Raw genomic sequence first — 22,520 nt, forward strand, 5'->3', positions numbered from 1 at the left:
TTTAAATTACCGACTCTTGAATAATACCACCCTCACTTATATTGTGTGTGTTTCTCTTTTAGGCAAAGTAGTAAACAAATAGCCTCTATTATTGCAATTAATCTAGAGTACAACATACATGTAGCACAAATTGTTGAATATAACGAAGAATGTGCCTGTGTTTTAATTAAAATAGTTGATAGTTTTTGTTAAAGACATTCATGCTATCCTCTGCTATTTTTAATTAACTAAAACCACATGATAAGATATAGGTTGATTTAGATATTGTGCTATGTTTTTCATGATTGCACGTGATAATTTTTGTTAGCATTGGTCAGAAATAATGTATAATATTAAAAAAATCATGGCTAAAACCGACTTGCTGGTAGAGGATTTAAAAGGTTTAATGCAGTTATCATTTATGAATGTTTCAATTTCAATTCAATTACATATATGCATCAACTAATATATATATATATATATATATATATAATAAATATGAAATATAAATAGAAGCGATTATAAGTCGACTGTCCATCATGCACGGGTATCAATACTAGTAAACTTATATAACAAACTTATATAACGAATCCATGTATAACCCGGTTTACATAATAATATAGTCTAATACAAATCAGCTATTCCTAACATTTTCTATAGTTTGACTTAACATTAGGTTACTAGTATATGTTTACAGTACCAAAAACATATACGATCCCTTGAATTATCTAAGATGTCTTACGTACCGAAATACATAAATGTTATATAGGCTCATAGCTTTAAACAAAATATCCAAAACACATAAAAAAAAAAATGGTGGTCGTAAATATATACGAGTATATCTTTGACAAGACATACTGTACGTGTCACGATATAATTTATATAAACACCGCCAACATGTATAGATTTAGTCATAATAAGATCAATATAGTCAGTCATAAACAAATTTAAAATTAAAAAAAAAAACTACTATTCTTAATTAATCGTGCTTAAACACCTATTTATATTCATTCATTCATTCCCTTAATAACAACCTGCCTCACGAAAAGGGAAATCCAAACAAACACTCCCCACTTCCCATCCACAAATACAATTTTTTATTTTTATCTATCAATCAATATTTCCATAATAATAATAATAACCATGAGCCCTACACAACAATTCCATGCAAAACAAGAACAACATGACGGCGGCGCGTATGATCGTTCACCACCTCTCAAGATCATCCACCGTCTTCCTCCTCCACCCTCTTCCACCGGATCATCCACCAACGACGCCATCCCCCCAACGAACAAATCCCATCAACCACAGTCGCCGCCACCACCACGGCGTCCTGTAATTATTTACACACATTCTCCAAAAGTGATCCATACTCACCCTCGTGATTTCATGGCATTGGTGCAAAAACTCACCGGATACACCCCGCCCCCAGAGGACCCACAACAACAACGAGTAGGTCCTCAAAGGAACGGGGAGGATAACGAGTCAGCAAACTCGGTTGTGACCGAGGAACATGGAACGAGTGTTATTGGCCCTCCTCCTCCTCCTCCTCACGTGAATTCTTGTTTTGTTGATAATAATTGTATTAATATCGTCGCGCCACCACATTATAATTTTAACCCATCACCGCCACCACCAGTACCAGTTTTTCAAACAAACTCTACGGATTTCTTGTGCACGCCAAGTCATCATCATCATCAGCTTCCGTTTTACAATCCGGATTCCATGTTTATGAATCGGAATTCCTTGTCTTCTTCTTCTTCATTGCGTGTTTTGAAAGAGTATCCGGATATGTGATATATTAATCATTTTTGGTAATGCTTATTCAGTTTTTTTTTTTTTTTTTGGTTTCATTTTGTTAGGCTAAAATAATAAATTTTGCAGTTTATTAGTAATTTGGTTTTTTGTTTGTTTTGATGAGTGTTTTTGAGAATAAAAAGGTTCAGTATTGGTTAGTTTGTTAATTTCTCAATTATATATTTTTTGCTTTGAATTATTCTGAATTGGCAAGTTATATATTGGAATCATTCCATAACATAAATTAAAATGTATCCATGAAGATGAATATATATATATATTAATCTTGATAGATATGAAATCAAAGCATTAGATTATATATTAGATATTCACATTGTTAATTTGATTTTCTTTGTTAAGATAGATTTCTAAGGTTTCGAGTCAAAACCACCAAATATAATTTGAAGTTTGGAAACCGGGTTTAAATCGATGAAGATCAAGAACAATACTTACAACCTTGTAAACCGAATTCAGAAATTAACGACGCGCGCTGATGTTGTCTCACAACATTGTAAAATCACAATGTTGAAGGTGCATGCAAGATCTGGTCTCGACATATAATGATCACAAGTTAGATATAGTTGCTTTCTGTTTTTAAGTTGATATATATAGTACGGAGAAAATGAAAAAGATGACTGATTGGCACTACAATTCTACTTACAATATATGATGGTAAAACAATATGTCTATATATCCAAGATGACACTCATTTTTAGTTAATATGACTACACAAAATCAGCTTACAAAACACTTGACCAATTAATTAATCAGAAAATGCCTAAAAAAATTAGGCCCTAAGCTAATGCAAAATTTAAAAAAAAAAAAAAAAAAATGGACCCCTAAAATTATAATCAATGTATTAAATCAAAATCAATAATACAATATGTTAATATCAAAGGAACAAAGAGAAAAGAAATTGTCCATCGTCTTTTACAATAAAAATGAGAACGAAAGTATTTTGTTTATAACTAACAAATCCCAATTTTTGGGCCGTTGTTGTGATCAAACTCTCATCAATTATCATGTGTTTCACTTCTTTGTAGCCTATTCGATTAATCTTGTTTTTGGAACCATTCAATTATAAAACTCAAGGCTAGATATCGGCCCTTTATGAATAATTGGCCCTGGGAATTGGGCCTACCCCAAGAACCAGCCGTGTAATTACTATTGTCACGATTAGATTTTTAGACATGTTTGTACTTTGTAGTTAACATGTTTCATGTGTTTTAAGATTTATGCTACATTGTTTAACAATGTATATTCTTCGGTTTAGTAGCTATTTGCAAGTTAAATTTTTTGGTCCGGGTTCCCTATGGATTTTTCCCTTTTTTTCTATTTTAAAAATTAAATTAGGTATAAATTTTGTCTTATTCGCCTTTTTGCAACCGTTTGTGATGTTTGGTCACCATAGTGATTAGTGAATAGCCTGAAGAGTATCTGCTAATTAAAGGTTCACATAAACATCTGTTTAGATTTCAATACTCATGGTGGTGATGGTGATGCAACTTATTCTCTACGCTTAGTGAAGGAAATAATGTGAAGAACTAATATTCTTTCGACAACAAAAAGAAGTAATTATATTCTCCAGTTTAATTTTGAGCATTATCATCGAGTGGATTATCTCTAATTTGTCACATTGAAAAAACAGTCGCACAAGCTAGACAACCGATCTAATGACCATGCATTTGTAAGATCTTCATTTTTGGAGGAATCCATCTGGGTTGAAGTACTCTCGTTTTCTATATTTGCAGAGGTGGATTATTCGGGAATTTTTCAGAAATCTTAAATTCCATTCCAAACATCGTGTAATATAGTAGTATGAGTATAGCAGTAAGTCGTTAAATTTAATAAAATAAAATTAAAAAAAAAAAAAAATTTTGTTTGCTTTATGTCTAGAAATATTTTCTTCATATAAATTATGCAAAGTCCGGCCCGTGGCAACTCATAAGTTCGAGGAATCTTTTTTTGGTTGATTGACACATCTTGACACTTTCTATTTCAACTGCTTCAACTGAGTGAGGATTTTCGACAATGAACGCACATATTGCAAGAATCGACTATGCAATAAGATGTTAGATGAATTTCTTGGAGATAACTGGTTTACATCGAAAAAGAAATTGCTAAATTAAAAGAAGTGTTCAAAGTCTGTAATTGATGATTTTAAAAGCCTCAAAGGTTGAAAAGTTGAACTATAACTTTTACCTCACTTTAGAGTCTAGTTAAATTACTTATTGTCTTCATTTTATATGTAACTACATGAACGCTTTTTTTTCCTTATCTTTTGGTATATTGTAAAATTATACTATCATGTTTGACTAAGTTCAGCCCCCATTATACTAGCTCAAGTTCCGTAGAGTGTGAAATTAAGAAGAACAATTAATGTATAAAATATATTGTTTTTAATTAATACATTATACATGTACGTATACGGCTATATAAAGATTACTACAACCATGCATATAGTGAAAATCATCATTTGTATGTTCACACTCTAATTATACAAACCAATTCAAGCAATATAAATCAAACACACCAAGTTATGGCTTTCACATCAAAACATGTTGTCATGATACTTTTTGTGTTGACTTTTCTTTCCATGTCATTTGTTCCTACTTTGGGTATGACAATAACCTACTTTAAAATTACATATTGAAAGTGTACATATTACGATTATAGTGAATGAATTGTATATATAACTAATGTACGTATGTATATGTTTACAGGTCTTGAACCAGCATGTTTAGGACAATGTGACGCGATAGATAATTGCTTACAACTTTGTCAAACCCTGGGTTTTGCAACGGGCTCTTGCCGAGTAGGACTGCCAGCGCCATCTATGTGTTGTTGTCATGACTAGTTAATAGTCTTATATATTGCATATCAAGTTAATGGTCATGTATTGTAAACCATATGATCATCAAAGTACGTTTTGATGTTCAATAAATAAAACTACTGTATTAAACAATGTGGTGGCCAACCGAAAATGTCCCTATATATGGCTAATGATCTACTATTGGAGTGGTCAGACACCTAAGTTTTACCCACTCAATCGATCCTTAGTTTGGTCTTTGTGGGGTTTTTTCGGAATGGGGCTATATGGTTCGTAGTCTTGGGTTACCCAGCACTGTCTGTTTTCGTGAGCGTATAGTATGCGGTTGCCTTTTGCCATTAGGTTACCCCAGGTAGCCAGGTTGTTTCGTTGATCGTTCTAAGAAAAATATATATTCTATATTAAAAAAAAAGGAGTAGATATGTCAAACACACTTTGATGAGGGATTTGATTTTCAGATAATTCAAAAGGTCAAATGTTAAAAATGAAATCATATTATGTTTAAGGATTAGACATGATTAAAAAAAAGTTAAATTTTAAAATAAAATTGTGATTTAAGTTATGAGGGGCAAAGTTTTGATTTGCTAAACTACGCAAACCATTCCCTATATCATTATAATCGTATAACATAGTAATCTAATACAGTATGAAAATGTACGAAATTATGGGATAGAAATGTAGAATGCTACATACACAATTATGATCCAAATTGCTCTCATAATAATTGTTGTGTACGAAATTTACGTAATTACGTTAGGTGACAACGGTTACTTTTATTTTCAAACATAAAGAGTAGTTGATTGTAATACAATGATTATATTGGAAATAATTCAAACTAGATAAAAGTCTGTGATTTGCTGGAAGTTAGTTTATCTACTGAATAATGACCGGGTTCATAGGCTTATCTTGAAGACTAGATCTTTCTGTTTAGATATTATTTTGAACGTTATTGTTTCCGTTAGTTTGTTTCCTATGTACTTTGTTTTGCCTATTTAAGGATTGCTTGTTATCATCAATAAAGTATCCACTTTTGTATTCAATATTTACAAGTCTATACTTGTTGTGCTCTATCATTCTGGTATCAAAGCCAGGTTATAAGAATAATCAAACACTTCTCTTTCCTTAAATTGGTCATTATTTTTTTTTTTCTGTTTTCATGGCTACAAATTCAACTGGAATTCCTACAACTCCCCTGCCAATCTTCAAAGGGGAAGGGTATGAATTTTGGAAAATACGAATGAAAACCATTCTCGTGTCTCATGATCTCTGGGAATATGTGGAAACCGGGTTTAATGAAGCCGATGGAGATCATGGTCGTCTTAGAGAAAACCGAAAAAAAGATGCTCGTGCCCTAACATTGATTCAATCAGCCGTTCATGATGAAGTTTTCTCACGCATCGCTGAAGCATCCACATCAAAGCAAGCATGGACGCTCCTGCAAAACGAGTATGAAGGAGATTCAAAAGTCCAAATGGTGAAGCTACAGGGACTAAGGCGTGATTTTGAGACAATTTTTATGAAAGAAGGAGAATCGATGGGTGATTTTTTTTATCAAAAGTGACGAAGATTGTGAATCAACAGAGGGCGTTTGGAGAAACGGTGACCTACCAAACTGTGGTGGAGAAAGTGTTAAGGAGTTTGCCAGCAAAGTGGGATCATGTTGTGACTGCAATAGAAGAATCAAAGGACCTGACTAGTCTTACATTTGATCAGCTTATGGGCTCGCTACAAGCCCATGAACCCCGAGTGAATCGTGGGAGTCAAGTCATGGTTGAGGAGCAGGCACTACAAGCAAATGAAGAGACCATCTTGGTTGCTCGTGGAAGAGGTCGGGGTTCATTGCGAGGTCGAGGACGAGGCCGTGGAAGAGGCACGGGAAGAGGTAGAGGCAACATTCAATGCTATAATTGCAATAGATTTGGGCATTTAAGCAGGGACTGTTGGAATGAACCACAAGCAGCACCTGCTATTGGAGATGAAAATGAAGAGGATGAAGGTCAGTTGTTTATGACCATGGAAATAGAGAACAAACCCGATAGCGTTTTTATGAGTACTGATCAAGGTAAGAGTCTAGAATCAAAAAACATTTGGTTCTTGGATAGTGGTTGCTCAAACCACATGACAGGACAAAAAAATCTGTTTAAAAATATAAGCACAACCAGAACCGTAGCTGTTCGAATGGGAAACGGGAAGAAAATCAGTGTAGAAGGCAAAGGTGTGGTTCGGCTTAAGGTCGCAGAAGGGAAACATAAGGCTCTTGATGATGTCCATTATGCTCCAGACTTAGGCTACAATCTCCTAAGTGTCGGACAAATGATGAGAGGAGGACATAGACTGGTATTTGATGATGGGGTTTGCACGATCATGAACAAGGCAACAAGAAAAGTTGTATGTATGGTACCTCTTTCTGATAATAATACCTTTCCTCTTGATGTGTCCAAACCAGAAGGTGTGGCATTCACTAGTATAAAAGATGACTCCTACTTATGGCATCTAAGATTTGGACACTTGAATGAAAGGAGTCTTCAAAGTCTTAGCAAATCCAAGAGGGTGCATGGATTGCCTTCGATCAAACACTGGGATGTATGTGAAGGTTGTGTACAAGGTAAACAGAGTAAGCATCCATTTCCTACTCAAGGTAACAGAACAACTCGAATTCTTGATCTCATTCATGCAGATATATGTGGGCCTATGCCTATAAAATCAGTGGGGGGTAATAGTTATTTTTTACTTTTCACTGATGATTTGAGTCGCATGTCATGGGTGTATTTTTTGAATTTAAAGTCAGAAGCTTTCAATAAGTTCAAGATTTTTAAGGCAAAAGTCGAAAATGAAAAGGGTATGAAAATTAAAGCTCTTCGAACAGATAGAGGTGGAGAATTCTGCTCAAAAGAATTCATGGCATTTTGTGAACAAGAAGGTATAAGGAGGGACCTCACTGCCCCATATACACCCGAACAGAATGGTGTATCGGAGAGAAAGAATCACACTATTAAAGAAATGGCGATGAGCATGCTTCACGAGAAGAAATTGAGCAAATGTTTTTGGGGAGATGCTGTTGCCACAGCCGTTTATCTCAGAAATATGTCACCCACTAAAGCCTTGGATGAAGCCACTCCCTTTCAGATATGGTACCAACGAATCCCATCTGTTCGTCACCTTAAAGTTTTTGGTTGTGTAGCATATGGGTTAGTTCCTAAGCAACAAAGAAGAAAATTAGATTCAAGAGTATGCAAGTGTATTTTTATAGGATATTCTCCAAACTCAAAGGCTTATAGGCTTTATGATCCAATTAAAAAACGTGTGGTGGTGAGTAGGAATGTGACATTTGATGAGCATGCTAAATGGTCCGCAAAAGTGGAAGATAAGTACTCCTTGCCTATTGACTTTATTGAAGAGGGGGCCCACGTTGAGGAGGATAGCTCAAGTAATAGTGGTCCTAGTAATGGAGGTAATGTATCAGGTACATCTATTGTTGATGGGTCTCAATCATCACATGTTGACTCAACAAGTGAAGAACATAGTAGAATGAGGCATGATAGTATTTTGGAAAGCCAAGCCTTGAGTGGTGACAATAATAATCAAAATCCAGCTATTTCTAACCATTCCATTCGTCAAAAAAGGTCTACAAAATCTCCTGCCTGGCTTGTTGATTATCACACGGGTGAGGGTCTATCAGATGATGAAGATCCTTCAAGATGCCAACTAGCTCTCTCATCCATAGAGCCAAGTTCGTATGATGAAGCAGTGATACATAAAGAATGGAGAAAAGCTATGGAGAACGAATTACAAGCTCTAGAAAAGCATGAAACTTGGTCATTAGCTGATCTTCCAGAAGGTAAAAATGCAATTGGTTTAAAATGGGTTTATAAAGTTAAAAGAGATGCTGACGGGAAGATACATAAGCACAAAGCACGATTGGTAGCAAAAGGCTATGCACAAGAATATGGAGTTAATTACGAAGAAACTTTTTCCCCCGTGGCAAGGTTCGAAACTATCCGGGTTATAATCTTGTTAGCTGCTCAACAAGGATGGAAGATTTATCAGTTTGATGTGAAGACAGCATTTCTCAATGGACCTCTTAATGAAGAGGTTTATGTGACTCAACCACCTGGTTATGAAATAAGAGGTCAAGAGCAGAAGGTTTGCAGGTTACACAAGGCTCTTTACGGGCTTAAACAGGCTTCGCGAGCCTGGTACGATCGGATTCATGGATATCTCCAACAGCAAGGTTATGCTCGAATCGAGAGTGAGCCCACTGTATATGTCAAGAAGGTTAGTGACTGTGATATTATTATTATTTGCATTTATCTTGATGATATAATATACACAAGTTCGTCTGAGAAATTAGTGATGGAGTTTAAAGATAAGATGGTGAATGAGTTTGATATGACGGATCTTGGAAGACTTACTTACTTCCTGGGTCTAGAGGTTACACAAGTAGAAAATGGTGTGTTTGTATCACAAAAGAAATATGCCATTGATTTACTTAATAAATTTGGAATGGAGAACTGTAAAGGTGTGGCTACTCCTATGAATGTCAATGAGAAATTCCATGAAAATGATTTTGCTCAAAAGGTTGATGGGAAAAGATTCAGAAGTTTAGTCAGAGGCTTGCTTTATCTTACTCACACAAGACCCAAACTTGCATTCTCAGTTGGTCGTATTGCTCGTTACATGCAAAATCCATCCATGCAACATTATGGGGCATCAAAACGGATTCTAAGGTATGTTGCATCTACTACTGATTTCGGGCTTTGGTATGCAAAAGCCGCGAAGACTCGTCGGGAAGGTTACAGTGATAGCGATTGGGCAGGGTCACTCGATGATTGTAAAAGTATCTCGGCTTATGTTTTTTCAATTGGTAGTGGTATTGTGTCATGGAGTTCTAAGAAACAGTCTATAGTTGCTCTCTCGTCCACTGAGGCCGAGTATGTTGCAGCCAATAGCGCAGCTTGTCAAGGAGTTTGGTTGAGACAACTTATGAAGGAACTAGGATTTGAACAAAGAGAACCAACTGTTATTCATTGTGATAATGTGTCTGCTATTTTCTTGTCCAAAAATGCAGCTCTACATAGCCGAAGCAAACACATTGATGTGAAATTTCATTATATCAAAAGCTTGGTGAGTTCTAATCAGATCAAGTTGGAGTCATGTTATACTCAAGATCAGAATGCTGATATTTTGACCAAGTCCCTTGGGACTAAGAGATTTTGTTATCTTAGAGAGAAACTTTGAGTAAGAAAGTTTGAATTAAAGGAGGGTATTGGAAATAATTCAAACTAGATAAAAGTCCGTGATTTGCTGGAAGTTAGTTTATCTACTGAATAATGACCGGGTTCATAGGCTTATCTTGAAGACTGGATCTTTCTGTTTAGATATTATTTTGAACGTTATTGTTTCCGTTAATTTGTTTCCTATGTACTTTGTTTTGCCTATTTAAGGATTGTTTGTTATCATCAATAAAGTATCCACTTTTGTATTCAATATTTACAAGTCTATACTTGTTGTGCTCTATTAGATTATATTATGCAAAATTTTCAATATTAACAAAGAAATAAAAATAAAATATAGCATCAACTAGTGTTATAACCGGCCAACAATAACCGTGAAACATAGACTCGAATCTACTCTTTAAATTTTAAGGTGCCTATATTAATCAACATATTAGTTAATACATACAGTTAAAACAATGCACTAAAAATCTTAAAATGTAACTTTAATCATGAAATTAAAAACGTAACACAAGTTTATAATATTTTAAAGTTCCTATATTAGTGCAAATAATATTCTTAGCATCGATTTTTTATGGATTGTAAAACTAAATATAATACCATAAGATTGTTCATAAAAAAAATAAACTATATGATACCAAAAATTATTTCATGAAAATAAAATAAAAAATACCAAATATTCTAGCCCATGCAAATTCCAAAATTAATAGATCTGGTAAGCGCAAATGAACAAAAGCAGAAAGCAAGAGAAAAACATTTTTTTTTAAAAAAACCAATGTAATGCGTTGGTGGTGGGGTTTGAACTTTTGTTCTCCAAAAATGAAGAATCAAAGCAAGCCTACAGACCAACTAATCTATAATCAGTTATTCACCTTTGGTTATAGTATCCCTCATAATTAAAATAACTTTACACCTAAAGTTACACATAACGATAAAACACTGCAATGAATAATTGTACCTTATGGAATCATAACAAAAAAAAAATGGTTAAGATTCAAGGTTATTATAGGTATATTAGGTAGAGATGTTATAATTAGTGAATAAGGAATAAGGGTATTTTAGATAGTTTAAATCATCTTTACTTAAAAAAAAAGGCAAAATGCTTTATAAGATAGTATTTGATAAATGGTGTTGATGTAAAAAATGTACAATTGAAATTATATAAGTACTAGCTAATTAACCCGAGTTCAACCCGGGCTTATTAAAAAAAGTTTTGTAATATTAAGTTACGTCGATGTATAAGAACTATGAGATAGTTCAACCATACTCACAATCTCGAAATAGTAGACCTCATACATCGAATATATATAATTAGCTTATTAACCCGCATAATATGCGGATAATTTAAAAATCTATTATGATAAAACTATTTAGATAATGAAAATTGAACACACCATGTATAAAATATTAAAGTTTTCAAAAATTAAAGTTTTCAAAAGAAAATATTTTTTTTTATAAAAAGGATATCATAAATGACAAAAATAAAAATGAAATAAACTTAAAGAAGGAAAGTGTTTATAATGTCATAAGTAAATTAAAAAAGAAAAACTAAACTTTAATAAGAACTTGGAGATCGATGACAAGTAAGATCTTTTTATATAATAATGATGTCATAACAATTTTCTTTTATTTAATATACCCGGGCTGATTGCTAATATTAAGACGAAAAAAAGATGATGATACTATTTTTGAAAATTGACATATAGTCGTTTAAAAAAGAACAAATTAGATAATTACATTTTAATTTCCATTGGACTTACGCTTGAAAAGAAATAAATCATAAATCATTTAGAAAATGATTTAAACTTTTGAATAGAATGATGTCATAAATCAAGAAAATAAAAAAGAAAAAAATGATATAAATAAGTCTAATAATGACAAATAAACATTATTTAGAAAATTATGATGTCATAAGAATCTTGTTTTATTTATATAAGAGAAGAGATAATTGTATTTAACTATTGAAAGGAATAAGTGTAAAAGCTAAAACATGTTAATTTAATTTGTATTGAGCCGCAAGTCACAACGGTTAGTCACAACTTAGTCCTCCTTCCACTCTCAAAATCTTACAATTACAATAGATTGTAAAGACTTTGGGGTTTGTTATTGGACCATGGTTAACTTACAATAAAATATATTATACTGTACGGTTAAAAGATAATAACAAAGGTTAAAAAATGTGTGGTAAAAAGATAAAAACAAAAAGGCATTGTAGATTTGTAGCTGGTCAGAAGTTTAGAATATCCAAAAACCCAAAAAATAAAGTAAAGAAGCCCAATAAATTAACTGGGCCACTTAAGACGGTGGCTCATCACTGTTTCCTCTTAATAGAGTTATATATAACAAAATCCGAATAATAATTCGGGTTGTAATATGGACGAATAGTAGCTCGTCACATAGGCGAGTTACTAATCACATGCTATTCAATTATTATAGTATAGAATTACTAGTGCTTAGACCCCGTACGATGCACGGACAACCCTAAATAATTTTTCTTAAACTTTATTTTAAGATTATATCAATGAATAAATATAACTGAGTTGGACATAATAAAAATATTCTTATAGTTGATTAATTTAAAGAAGAAGAATGCTAGATATACCTTGTGATTTATTAATGATACACGAGGGCTTAAAACGCGTACATTGCACGCCGGAGAGAAATTATAAAATTGATTGCCCATAGTAGGCGCATATAAGAAGGATTATGTTGGTTACCTGGATGTGATAGGTATTATGAATTTTCCCCCACTTTGATATATAGACCCACATGGATGCGCTATAACCTTAAATAATTTCTTCAACACCAGTTCAAGCATGCATGTAGCGAAGTAATGTACTCCTATTACAACTAATGACCATTTTAAAAAAAAATAATGACTTAAAATGCATAAAAAAGTCTTATTTAGCACTAAAATAAACCAAATATACCTCATAATTTTCATCACAAATTTGATAGGCTGTTCTTTGTATAAGATTTGAAATTTGTTGATCATTCATTTTAACTCCAATAGCACCAGTGGCATCTACAATCCTAACTTGCACATTAAACCTACCAAAAAAAACAGAGATACAATTTTACCACACAACTTAATGATTATAGAGTTTTAATATGAAATATAAATATATACATAGGATTAATGAGAACTCCTTCCTTGTTACATGAACAACAAATCCACATTTTGTTGTCCCTTAAAGCATCAATAATGTCGACTGCATCCATGTAGAGATCGGTCAACTTAACTTCTTGAGAACAGTTCACACATTCTATTGAATACCATAACTGGTCGGTTGGAATAAAACTGATTGTTGCAACAACAACCACTTTATCAAACTGTCAAAATGAAAATGTTGATACATTAGAATGTTAAAAAGCTAGTTATAAATTCGAAAGAAAGTTATGTTAAAAAGTAATCTAATCAAAAAAGAAAAATTCACAAACAATGAATACTTACATGTTCGTCAATCAGGATCATCTCAATACTACCTATGTTATTAACATCTCCATATAGAGGTTGCTTCCATAGCCGCAAATTCTAACCGTTATCGTACATGGCTTATTATTTGGACGCAAATTTCTAATTGAAACATGGTTTAGTAAAGTCATGCTAAAATTGATCTGTTATGTGTTTATGTTTTGAAATGCCTTAAAACTGAATGGAAGTGGCCTTATATAGACATAGACATGCATAGAAGTAACCGCCACAAGCAATACACAAACGGTTACATATTCAAATTTTCGAAAATTTAAATTTCTTGAAAGCATAATTAATCCGTTTTCGAAAATTTGAACTTCTTATAAAAATAACTAATCTGTAGACCTTCCAAGGAGCAATATTGTAATGATTTTTGGGCTTTCTTGCATTTTTAAGCATGCCACATAGGCAATAACTAACAAATTTTGAAGTGAGATTTATATAATGTAAGGATAGATTCGTTTCTTTTTATGTACCACATTTTATTACGTGATAACTGATAAGTGATAACCATATTGTGCAGTTACAATATGTCATCTCTTTGTAAAAACTTTTGGAGTTCGTTTTTGGAACATAGTTAACTTGCAATAAAATATTGTATTTTTCGGTTAAATATCATTTTAGAAGACGTTTCTTTTGTGTACAACATATTATTGCGAGATAAATATGATTACCAATACTTACTGTATATGGAGGTTAAGAAGTTTTTGTTCAAGCGTGCAGCCAAATAGCAAAGATACACTGTGTTGACTTTTACTTACCAAATTTATTCTTTCTTTACAATAAAGTATTTAAGCGTGTCAAAATGGCATCCTGTTTCTTGCTTCTGTAATTAATACAAATTGTAACATATTTTAACAAACCCCCATTCGGGGTTGGTTAGATTTGGAAATCTTTATTTTAAGGACTATTTAGGGACTCGATCTAGATCATCCATTTTTATCAGATTTAACCACCACTGATCATCTCCAGCCATATTTATCTCCGGCGACATCTCCAGCGAGACTTACACATGTATAAATACAACTTACACATGTGTAAATTGAATAAAAATTATGATTCGAAACGAGTTTCGCCCTTAAGGATATTCATAAACCAAAGCTGGTGGGGGTGATAGGTCATTGAGGGTGATAGGTCATAGTGTGATAGGTCATAGGGGGTGACCGGTAATGGGTGATCAACCTAAAAAAATTTGTACTTAAAACATGTGTAAATTACTTACACATGTGTAAATCTCGCCAGAGATGATCGCCGTCGCCGGAGGATCATAGTGATGGTCGGAGATGATCATGGTGGTGGTCAAAGATGATGGTCGTGGTGGCCGGAGAAGGAGGTAGAAGGAGTCCCTCCCTAAAATAAGGAGTCCCTAATTTAATTCGAGTAACATGAACTATCATTACAAAATGTAGCAAGATTGAGTTGCATCCTTGTATAGTATCATGATTCCATTTCAGAATCATGAGACACGTCATTGCACTTGCATATATAACGACACTGAGCAACGAGCACCGACCATACAATAATTAAAATATGTATAGTATCATGAGTCCATTTCAGAATCATGAGACACGTCATTGCACTTGCATATATAACGACACTGAGCAACGAGCATACAATAATTAAAATAAACTACCTTTTTGCCTCGTTGATTACGTGTAAAAAGGTAAAGGCTTGCCCTTAAAGTTGAGTAAATGCTCATATTTTGCATAAGATCCTTATATACACACGAAAAAGGTAAGTAAAACGAAAAAGCATGTACTAATCTATATATAAACACTAGTTTGTTACTGAGAATGATACTCAAACCGTGTCAGAACTAGATATCTTCAAGATCAAAGTCAAGGATGTTTACCTGATCATCTGTCCAAGAGGGTACTGAGGCACTTGTTGCCGGTTTTACATGAACGTGAACAGTACCTGGTTCTACATGCTCATTTTCACCATTTCTGATAGCATCTGCTTCTATTAAAATTTCATTTTCTGGTGCAATCCTCTGAGTCATGTCATAGTTACTTGTCTTGCAGTATTGGCTCCCAATTGAAGCAATCGGATTTATATTTTCTTGTTCCATATCATCAGGCAAACTCAATTTACTGTTGGGGATTATTTTGATTCCATTCATAGTTCTTGCTCCTCTTTCCTGAGAATATGCATTGTGCAAGCTTTGTGTTCCCTGTCCAGAATCTTGCGACAAAAGGTGATACAATAGTTAGATGTTAAAGTAACAAAGAGGGTGGGTGGTCTCATGGGGAATCAAACACTATGTGTGGCAATATGAACAGATTGCATAATGGGTCGAGATGGATTTGAGCCAAAGATGCTCAGGCAAAAACAATAAAAATATGAGTATGGGTTCGATTAAAAAAAAAAGAGCTTTATTAAAGAGCTTATTTTAATAAAGGTGGTCCCCGAACCCCTCCCCACGCACAGTCATCTTGGTCATTGAGATCCACCTCTTGGTCAGACTGCAAGAGGGAAAAGGGTCAAAATAAATGGAATAGTTCAAACACATTGAAAGTTAGCCGACTTTTTTTACACATGCAGCTTAAACTCTTCGTTAAAAATCATCGATTAGTATTGAAAGATATGCTGTTTTTTGTAAAACTGTAATAAATTCTTAAAATTGAGCAAAAGAATCTTTTGGTGTCAACCCAACCTGGCCCGTTTCAACTTAGACTCATTATACCCCTTACTCAACCCATCCATCTTGTCACCTGTGCTTATAACACAACTAAAAAAGGCAATGCCAAATACCAGAACCAGGGGCTGCATCTGTGCTTTTATATCCATCGAATATCTGTACTTGTGAAGATCCACCGTCCTTGTAGAATACCTGCAAAAAACAATGATTGCTCACTATATATAGAAGGTTCAGTAATCATTTACTACTAGTCCACAATATGTGCAATTGGCAGAATTTTGTTTTAACAACTTGGCTTATTTATAGAAACTGGTACAAGTTACTGAAAAACTCTAAAATATACAACTTCTGTTACATACATGTCATTAGCCTTACTATATCTTTTTTACCAAGCAAAAGATCAGATAATTATGTATAACTTGACATCACCAGCAATGTTAAATTTAGTTTGGAGTAAACATGCTATACTGAGCCCAAGTAGCATTATTCAGTTACTCTGGGTCTTGAGAAGCGTAGAAAGTTCGCGTTAATTTCCCATACATACTCATTCTCTTTATCACCTATGATTATCATTAATTCTCACAAGACTACTTTATAAGACAGAAAAACCATTTTCTATATACCAGTTGGATCAGCATTCAGCAGATATCAATCAGCAATGCAAACAAAGTAACAAACTAAGTAGAACCCTACAAGACAAGTTAATTTTAAAAAAAAGGCCAAGTAACATATAACAGATGACAGCATAATCAAAAATACAAGGCCATATAAAGCAACGCTAGCATGAAAACCAAGTACACAAGCTACTAAAAAGAAATACCTATTTTAAAAATAAAATAAAAAAGTAATGGGAGGAACCCTAGCCCCGGTACCACAATTGGATACCCATCGACTCACCCAGTATGAGACATATGATCTGTACAATACCTCCATCCTAATCCCTACATGATCTGGACAACCCGAAGGATCGAACCCGCGTATTTAAACTTCACATATGAGTCTAGGCTTCATTGGTAACAGGTACCTTAAGAGAATTATTTTTTTTTCCAGTGGGAATCGAACCTGAGACCTTAAGGTCATCAAGTGTTTACCTTACCACTAGGCTAATTCCTTGTTGGTAAGAAATACCTATTTTATCTGCTAAAGAATTATATCACACTACTCTATACTTTGTGGTAACTATTGTAGATTGTGTCAATACTCTAATCAGATGATTTAAGCTTTTAAATGATTGCTATCATCATGGGATCTAGCTAGAATGGTTGATTTTGTAGCATTGACCATCCTGGTCTACCACCGTTATAGCCCTAACTGTAAGTGAATTTAATATAGAAAACTAAACTTTTCTGCTCATATTAGTTCATAGAAGTTGTATGCTTAAATGCCAGGTAGTCAAAACGGGTTTAGTTTAAAACAGACCACTTATTAGTACTGTTCAACGGGTTGAGATTAGTTGAACACTTTTAAGCTTTTGTCCATTTTAAGAAATAAGTAATCAATTTATTACTCATGATTACTATAGCAGTATTATTACAACAATAACTTAAAGCTATCAATAGAGTGAATTTGGATAATGTATGGCTTACCGAAAAGGATTGGGGTGACGTTCACCCTGTTCGACCCTAAACTCCTTTTAGCTAAATTTTCTAATTTCGTACAAGATACACGACCTAAATCTCTAGTAGCTGGAAATGATATTTGTTCAGTGTTGACTAGACACCTAGGTATGTGAACTTAAATCCCTTAATGGCATCCCTCAGTACACTGTAATTGTTGGATGCTCTGCAAACAAATTGTACTTCGTGGCTCAATGCATATTAATGTAAAGATGAATGGCAACGAAAAGCAGTGTATGAGTATTGTTATCAAAAGTATGCCTAGCCAAGTATCTTACGCACGAGGCCCATCCTGACCAAACCGAAACAACATCAAACATCCTTTTCAACATAAAGAAAACAAAACAACAAGCTTGATCAATTTGAAATGATCTGATATCCATGAAGCATATTTGAGCTTTGAGACGTAGATATATACTACAGAACTGAATAGCTTAAGTGGTCCCATCTGGTCATGTCACTTTTTTTTTGTCTCCAATTGTTCTTTATCCATACGTTATTCTTTGAAACATAAATCACCATTTAGACTAATAACATACAACTCTTACCATCAATTCATGAACTCAATGGAATATGTTCATCGGTTAAGGAATGTGGGACATCTAATATTATTTTGGGGGAAACAACTAATTTACACCAAATTTATTCTACCCCAAAAACTACCCCCAGATGCCTATGCCAAGATTTGAACCTTGGTCTTCTTCCCAAGAGACATAAGCTTCAACCAAGTGGGCTATCCCCACATTGGCGTGTGACATTTATCTACTAGGCATATTCAAGATTCATTAACCACATCCAGCTTCTGTATATTTTACATTATGCACTTCAATTACTCTCATTCAGAACCCTTGCTTACTTATTCTACTCTGAGGTTAGAGATTGTGATGATGCACACGAAGATACACATCAGATGTCAATTAGTTCTGTTGCAAAGATGTCTAATCGAACTAGTGACGAAAGATGCAGAAATTCAGCTCAAGTTACAATAAAAAAAAAGTCTTGTTTTAACCCCCAAAGCGTGGAGCAAGTAAACCTTATCTACAAGATAAAATAACTTTCAAAGGCCACGAGTAATTTATAATTACAAACAACCTGAAACTCAAATGTAACTTAATAACCTTCATTAAGTGGAGGCTGATGATTAGGAAAAATACATAAGGAACATGACATACCTTTACCAAATTCCTCTTAGTAATGTTAAGATAATGAGCTGACCGTGAAGGGGAAAATACAGACACCTATGTAGCACAAAACTAATATAAATTAGAATAGCACAATATATGAAATCATCATCCCCAACTTATAGGGACTATAAGCTAATTTTGTATGTATACGAAAATATTGGTACACATAAACGACATACCTTGCGGAGTATCAGAGCAGAGCCTACACATATACCCTTGGAAAACTCACCCTCTGTGATAACTTTGTGATGAATAGTACCAGAAACTGTACCTGTCGGATCCTACAGCTTAAACAGAGTACATAAGAAACCAAGGAGTAATCTGACTATATAATGTGTACAATATAACGTATGAAGATGCTTACTTTCAATGTTACCGTCAGATCACCTAGCGCATTTGGAGCACAAGACTTGATAACAGCAACAACCTGTTACATACAGAATCAAACTTGTATAAAATGTATGAGAGAACGACAATTTGTGCTGAAATAGCTAATAATTCCACATATTACAGTACAGTTTACCTAGGTATTTGACCAATAGTTCTCTTTTTTTAATTCTTATCAACTTTGATAGCCATTTTGCACCATAGATTTTTCATAGGAGTATTTTTTTTGTCAATGTGATCATGTTCATTAGATCACTTCCTATCAAAGGCAAGATCTCTTTGTCCTATGAAAGAACATCTTGTATTCTCTCGGAATGTATTAACAATATATGGGCCGTCAGCCTTGCTTGATACTAAGATTTGTATTCAAGTTTTCTAACTCTGTATCGGAAACCTCTAATGTCTCCCTTCGGCATAATACTAGTATTTTCCTAAACCCTTGTCTGACAACATACCTGTTTTTGAAGATCTTATATAAATTGGAAGTGATTAAAGTATCTAATTCAGTGAAACGGCAGCTACCACAGCAGATAACATCACATCACTAGGAAATATCTACGCAAATTGTATGAACGTTTTAAATTGTCTTGATAGACAAACATGGTTACTTAGCTTCAGTTATTTTTCTCTACCCAAGTCCAATGTAAGTTATGTAACAATATAGGAAAAACTTTTAAGAGACAAGATATTTCAAGTTTACATTGTTTCTTAGGTTGGTTAGTGCCTACTATCACAGAACAGGACTAGAAATGCTGATAAAGCCAGTTATATCATTATATGGACTTCCATTAGTCAGATCCTGCTACAGAATTCTTCCACTTAAATAAGGTCAATCAAGATAACAACATTTTAAGTGCATCCTAAAAAGATAAATAACTATTTGATATTTTGATATCTAAACGACTAGAAGCACAGTTAAAAATATGGTTAAAAGAGACAAAATAGCATCTGTGCCATTCATTTGGCAAATCGATCAGTTTGGTATACTGGATACATGATCAATCTTAGTGCAAACTGCGAAACACTACAGAATGTTGGATGCACACTACTGACTGGATAAACGCACTAGAGATTCTAAGTTCTGAGGCATATAACGTAATTTCTAAGATGACCCAAGAAATCTCACCTATGCCTAACATCAATATATCATCTTTAAAACATAAGATGAGCATGTGAGCAACATCCTATCGGATATTTTGTTTATCTACGCATTGCCATTTGGACTGTTCCCGCAACTTTCTCATCAACACTATAAGGCATCAATAAGATGCTACCGCAAAAGACAGGGTTTGACATATAGAAACTTCAACCGCGTACCAAATTTAACAAAATAACATTAACCCGATATCTAAATTACAAAAAGTTACAGAACAACATCAATCAACCTGTCAAATCCAGAAGGGCCTTTCGTGGGGTGACCCATTAGGCCATTACCCAAACAGTTATAAAATCAACACTATTTATAAATAAAAATTAATCATAATAATATTACCTGCTCAAGTTTGCCTTTTTTTTCATACTTCTTTATATCTCCCAAAGATGCATTTGAAACACCATTCAACATACCTTCCAATATAAATATCAAAATTAAATAAAATTCCTAAAAAAGTAAAACAATACAATATTATATATATATATATAATACTACCATCAGAATGAATAAATTCGATAGCCGAAATCCACGGAGCGCGTTTAAAATCGTCATCCTCTTTCGGATCTTCAATCACTTTCCTAATATAATCCTGTGTAGCCATCAAATGAGCCTCCTCCTGCCCTAACGAATTCGCCGTTTCCAGAGATTTACGGAGCTTGGCGGCCTGAATAATACCGGCAGGGCCTGGAATCTGGCGAAATTGAGGCGGTGGTACGATTTCGGGATGAGATTCGACGGTTTGTGGTGGCGGTTGTGAGAAAACTAGGGTTTGAGATTGCGAACAATCGGCGGCGGCGGTAGTGGTGGTGTCTCGGCGGCGTTGTTGCTTGCAAGGGCGGAGGACGGAGAATGATTGGAGATCGGAATCGTCAATATCAAGAGATTCTTCCCATGGAGTTTCCATGTTTATGTTTGGGGTTTTGGGGATATTTGTTGTTATCTATCTACAGTAATAATGTGAAAAAAAGGAGCGGGAAATTTATAAAATTTTACTGACTGTAGTAATTTTTGTGAAATTTTATGTTGTTAAGAGTACATTAGAAGTTTCGATAAAAAAAAAAAAATTTGTTAGTGACAGCCCTTAGGGTTGTCAATAAAAACTAATTGGGTTCATTAAAATTTGTACCTTGCTATTAGAAAAATCAGGGGGCGGTTTTTAATATATAATGTACAAGTTTTTAAACATGAAATTTGTTGTTAGTGACAACCCTTAGGGCTGTCATTATCATTTTCCAAAAAGAAAAACTTGTGACATAAGTTAAACTAGTAAAGTTCAAACCCTGTTATGTGAGACCTTAAATTCCGTTTTGAAATGATTGTGTTGTTTTAGTATATTTGCATTGAACCTTTACATCTCTAATCGTCAATTTGAAAATCATTATAATTTTTTTTGAAAGGTCTGAATCATTTGCTCGCAAGAGGAGATATAGTTTATGCACACTACTGACTGAATCATTATAATTTTTTTGCATTGTGTTGTTTTTTTGCTCGCAAGAGAACTCTCACCGGAGAAAAATCTCCACTCAAACTCCCTAAAGGCACAACATTTAATTGGGATAAAAACTTTGCCCCTCAGCAAGACTCGAACCAAGGTCTTGCATCACTGAGAGACTTGTATGAGATACCTTATAACATTAAGTTATTTGCTCGTTGGTATTAAAAATCATTATGTCATATTTTCAAGGATAAGTTTATTTCAAATGTACAGTATTTAATGTCAAAAGCACATTAGCTTTTGCCTAAACGTTACGGAGTTTCAATTATTGTAATTACATTTTGTTATATATGATGTGTCGCTATATATGTTAACTTCAAACTTTTTGGCATATGAAATAAATAATTATTTTAAAAATATCACAAACGCATCTTAAAGTTCATAGTATCAAATACATATATTTACTATGTACTATAAACCAAAAATATAATATGAAAGCAAAAAAAAGTTGAATAAAAGTTTTTAATATATTAGATGAAAACCCAAAGGAGAAAGTATGCAAAAACCAAATAGAGGTACAAAACGGAATTTGACCATAAAAAATTTAAAATATATTGTTTAGAAACCTAAATGGGAAAAAAAAAATTTGCAAAAAACCAATAAGTGACCCGTAATAGAAGCTCATACGAGATACGATGTGTCAAAATCCGAAAAATAGTAATGGTACGGAATATAGCTATAAAAAGTTGCAGATATTGTTTAAGAACCTAAAAGAATAAAAAGTACTTA

The 22,520-nt window shown here is 33.8% G+C and overlaps 2 protein-coding genes across 2 annotated transcripts; one reads left to right on the plus strand and one right to left on the minus strand.

Moving 5' to 3' along the window:
• The first annotated feature begins 1,122 nt into the window (after positions 1 to 1,122).
• On the plus strand, positions 1,123 to 1,776 carry LOC122604159 (VQ motif-containing protein 20-like). The gene has a single exon (XM_043777057.1). The coding sequence runs from the start codon at positions 1,123 to 1,125 to the stop codon at positions 1,774 to 1,776; it is 654 nt and encodes a 217-aa protein (XP_043632992.1).
• A 13,158-nt stretch (positions 1,777 to 14,934) lies between these two features.
• LOC122605590 (homologous recombination OB-fold protein) lies at positions 14,935 to 21,232 on the minus strand. The gene is made up of 7 exons (XM_043778550.1): positions 20,792 to 21,232; positions 20,636 to 20,709; positions 19,121 to 19,183; positions 18,936 to 19,037; positions 18,745 to 18,810; positions 16,070 to 16,148; positions 14,935 to 15,499 (listed from the first exon to the last, which is right to left on the minus strand). Exons 1-7 carry the CDS (start codon positions 21,198 to 21,200, stop codon positions 15,132 to 15,134), a joined length of 1,161 nt encoding a protein of 386 aa, XP_043634485.1. The 5' UTR covers positions 21,201 to 21,232; the 3' UTR covers positions 14,935 to 15,131.
• Between the last annotated feature and the right edge of the window lie 1,288 nt (positions 21,233 to 22,520).

Source organism: Erigeron canadensis, chromosome 6 (genome assembly GCF_010389155.1).
Source record: "Erigeron canadensis isolate Cc75 chromosome 6, C_canadensis_v1, whole genome shotgun sequence".
Classification (NCBI taxonomy): Eukaryota; Viridiplantae; Streptophyta; class Magnoliopsida; order Asterales; family Asteraceae; genus Erigeron; species Erigeron canadensis.

What these genes read in the sequence shown, in the direction of transcription:
- LOC122604159 (XM_043777057.1), top strand. Translation starts at nt 1,123, where the DNA reads ATGAGCCCTACACAACAATTCCATGCAAAACAAGAACAACATGACGGC.
- LOC122605590 (XM_043778550.1), bottom strand. Translation starts at nt 21,200, where the DNA reads ATGGAAACTCCATGGGAAGAATCTCTTGATATTGACGATTCCGATCTC. An exon ending in ATCTGACGGTAACATTGAAA is followed by an intron (nt 19,038 to 19,120) that starts GTAAGCATCTTC and finishes TTTAAGCTGTAG; the next exon opens with GATCCGACAGGTACAGTTTC. An exon ending in CTGCTCTGATACTCCGCAAG is followed by an intron (nt 18,811 to 18,935) that starts GTATGTCGTTTA and finishes TGTGCTACATAG; the next exon opens with GTGTCTGTATTTTCCCCTTC.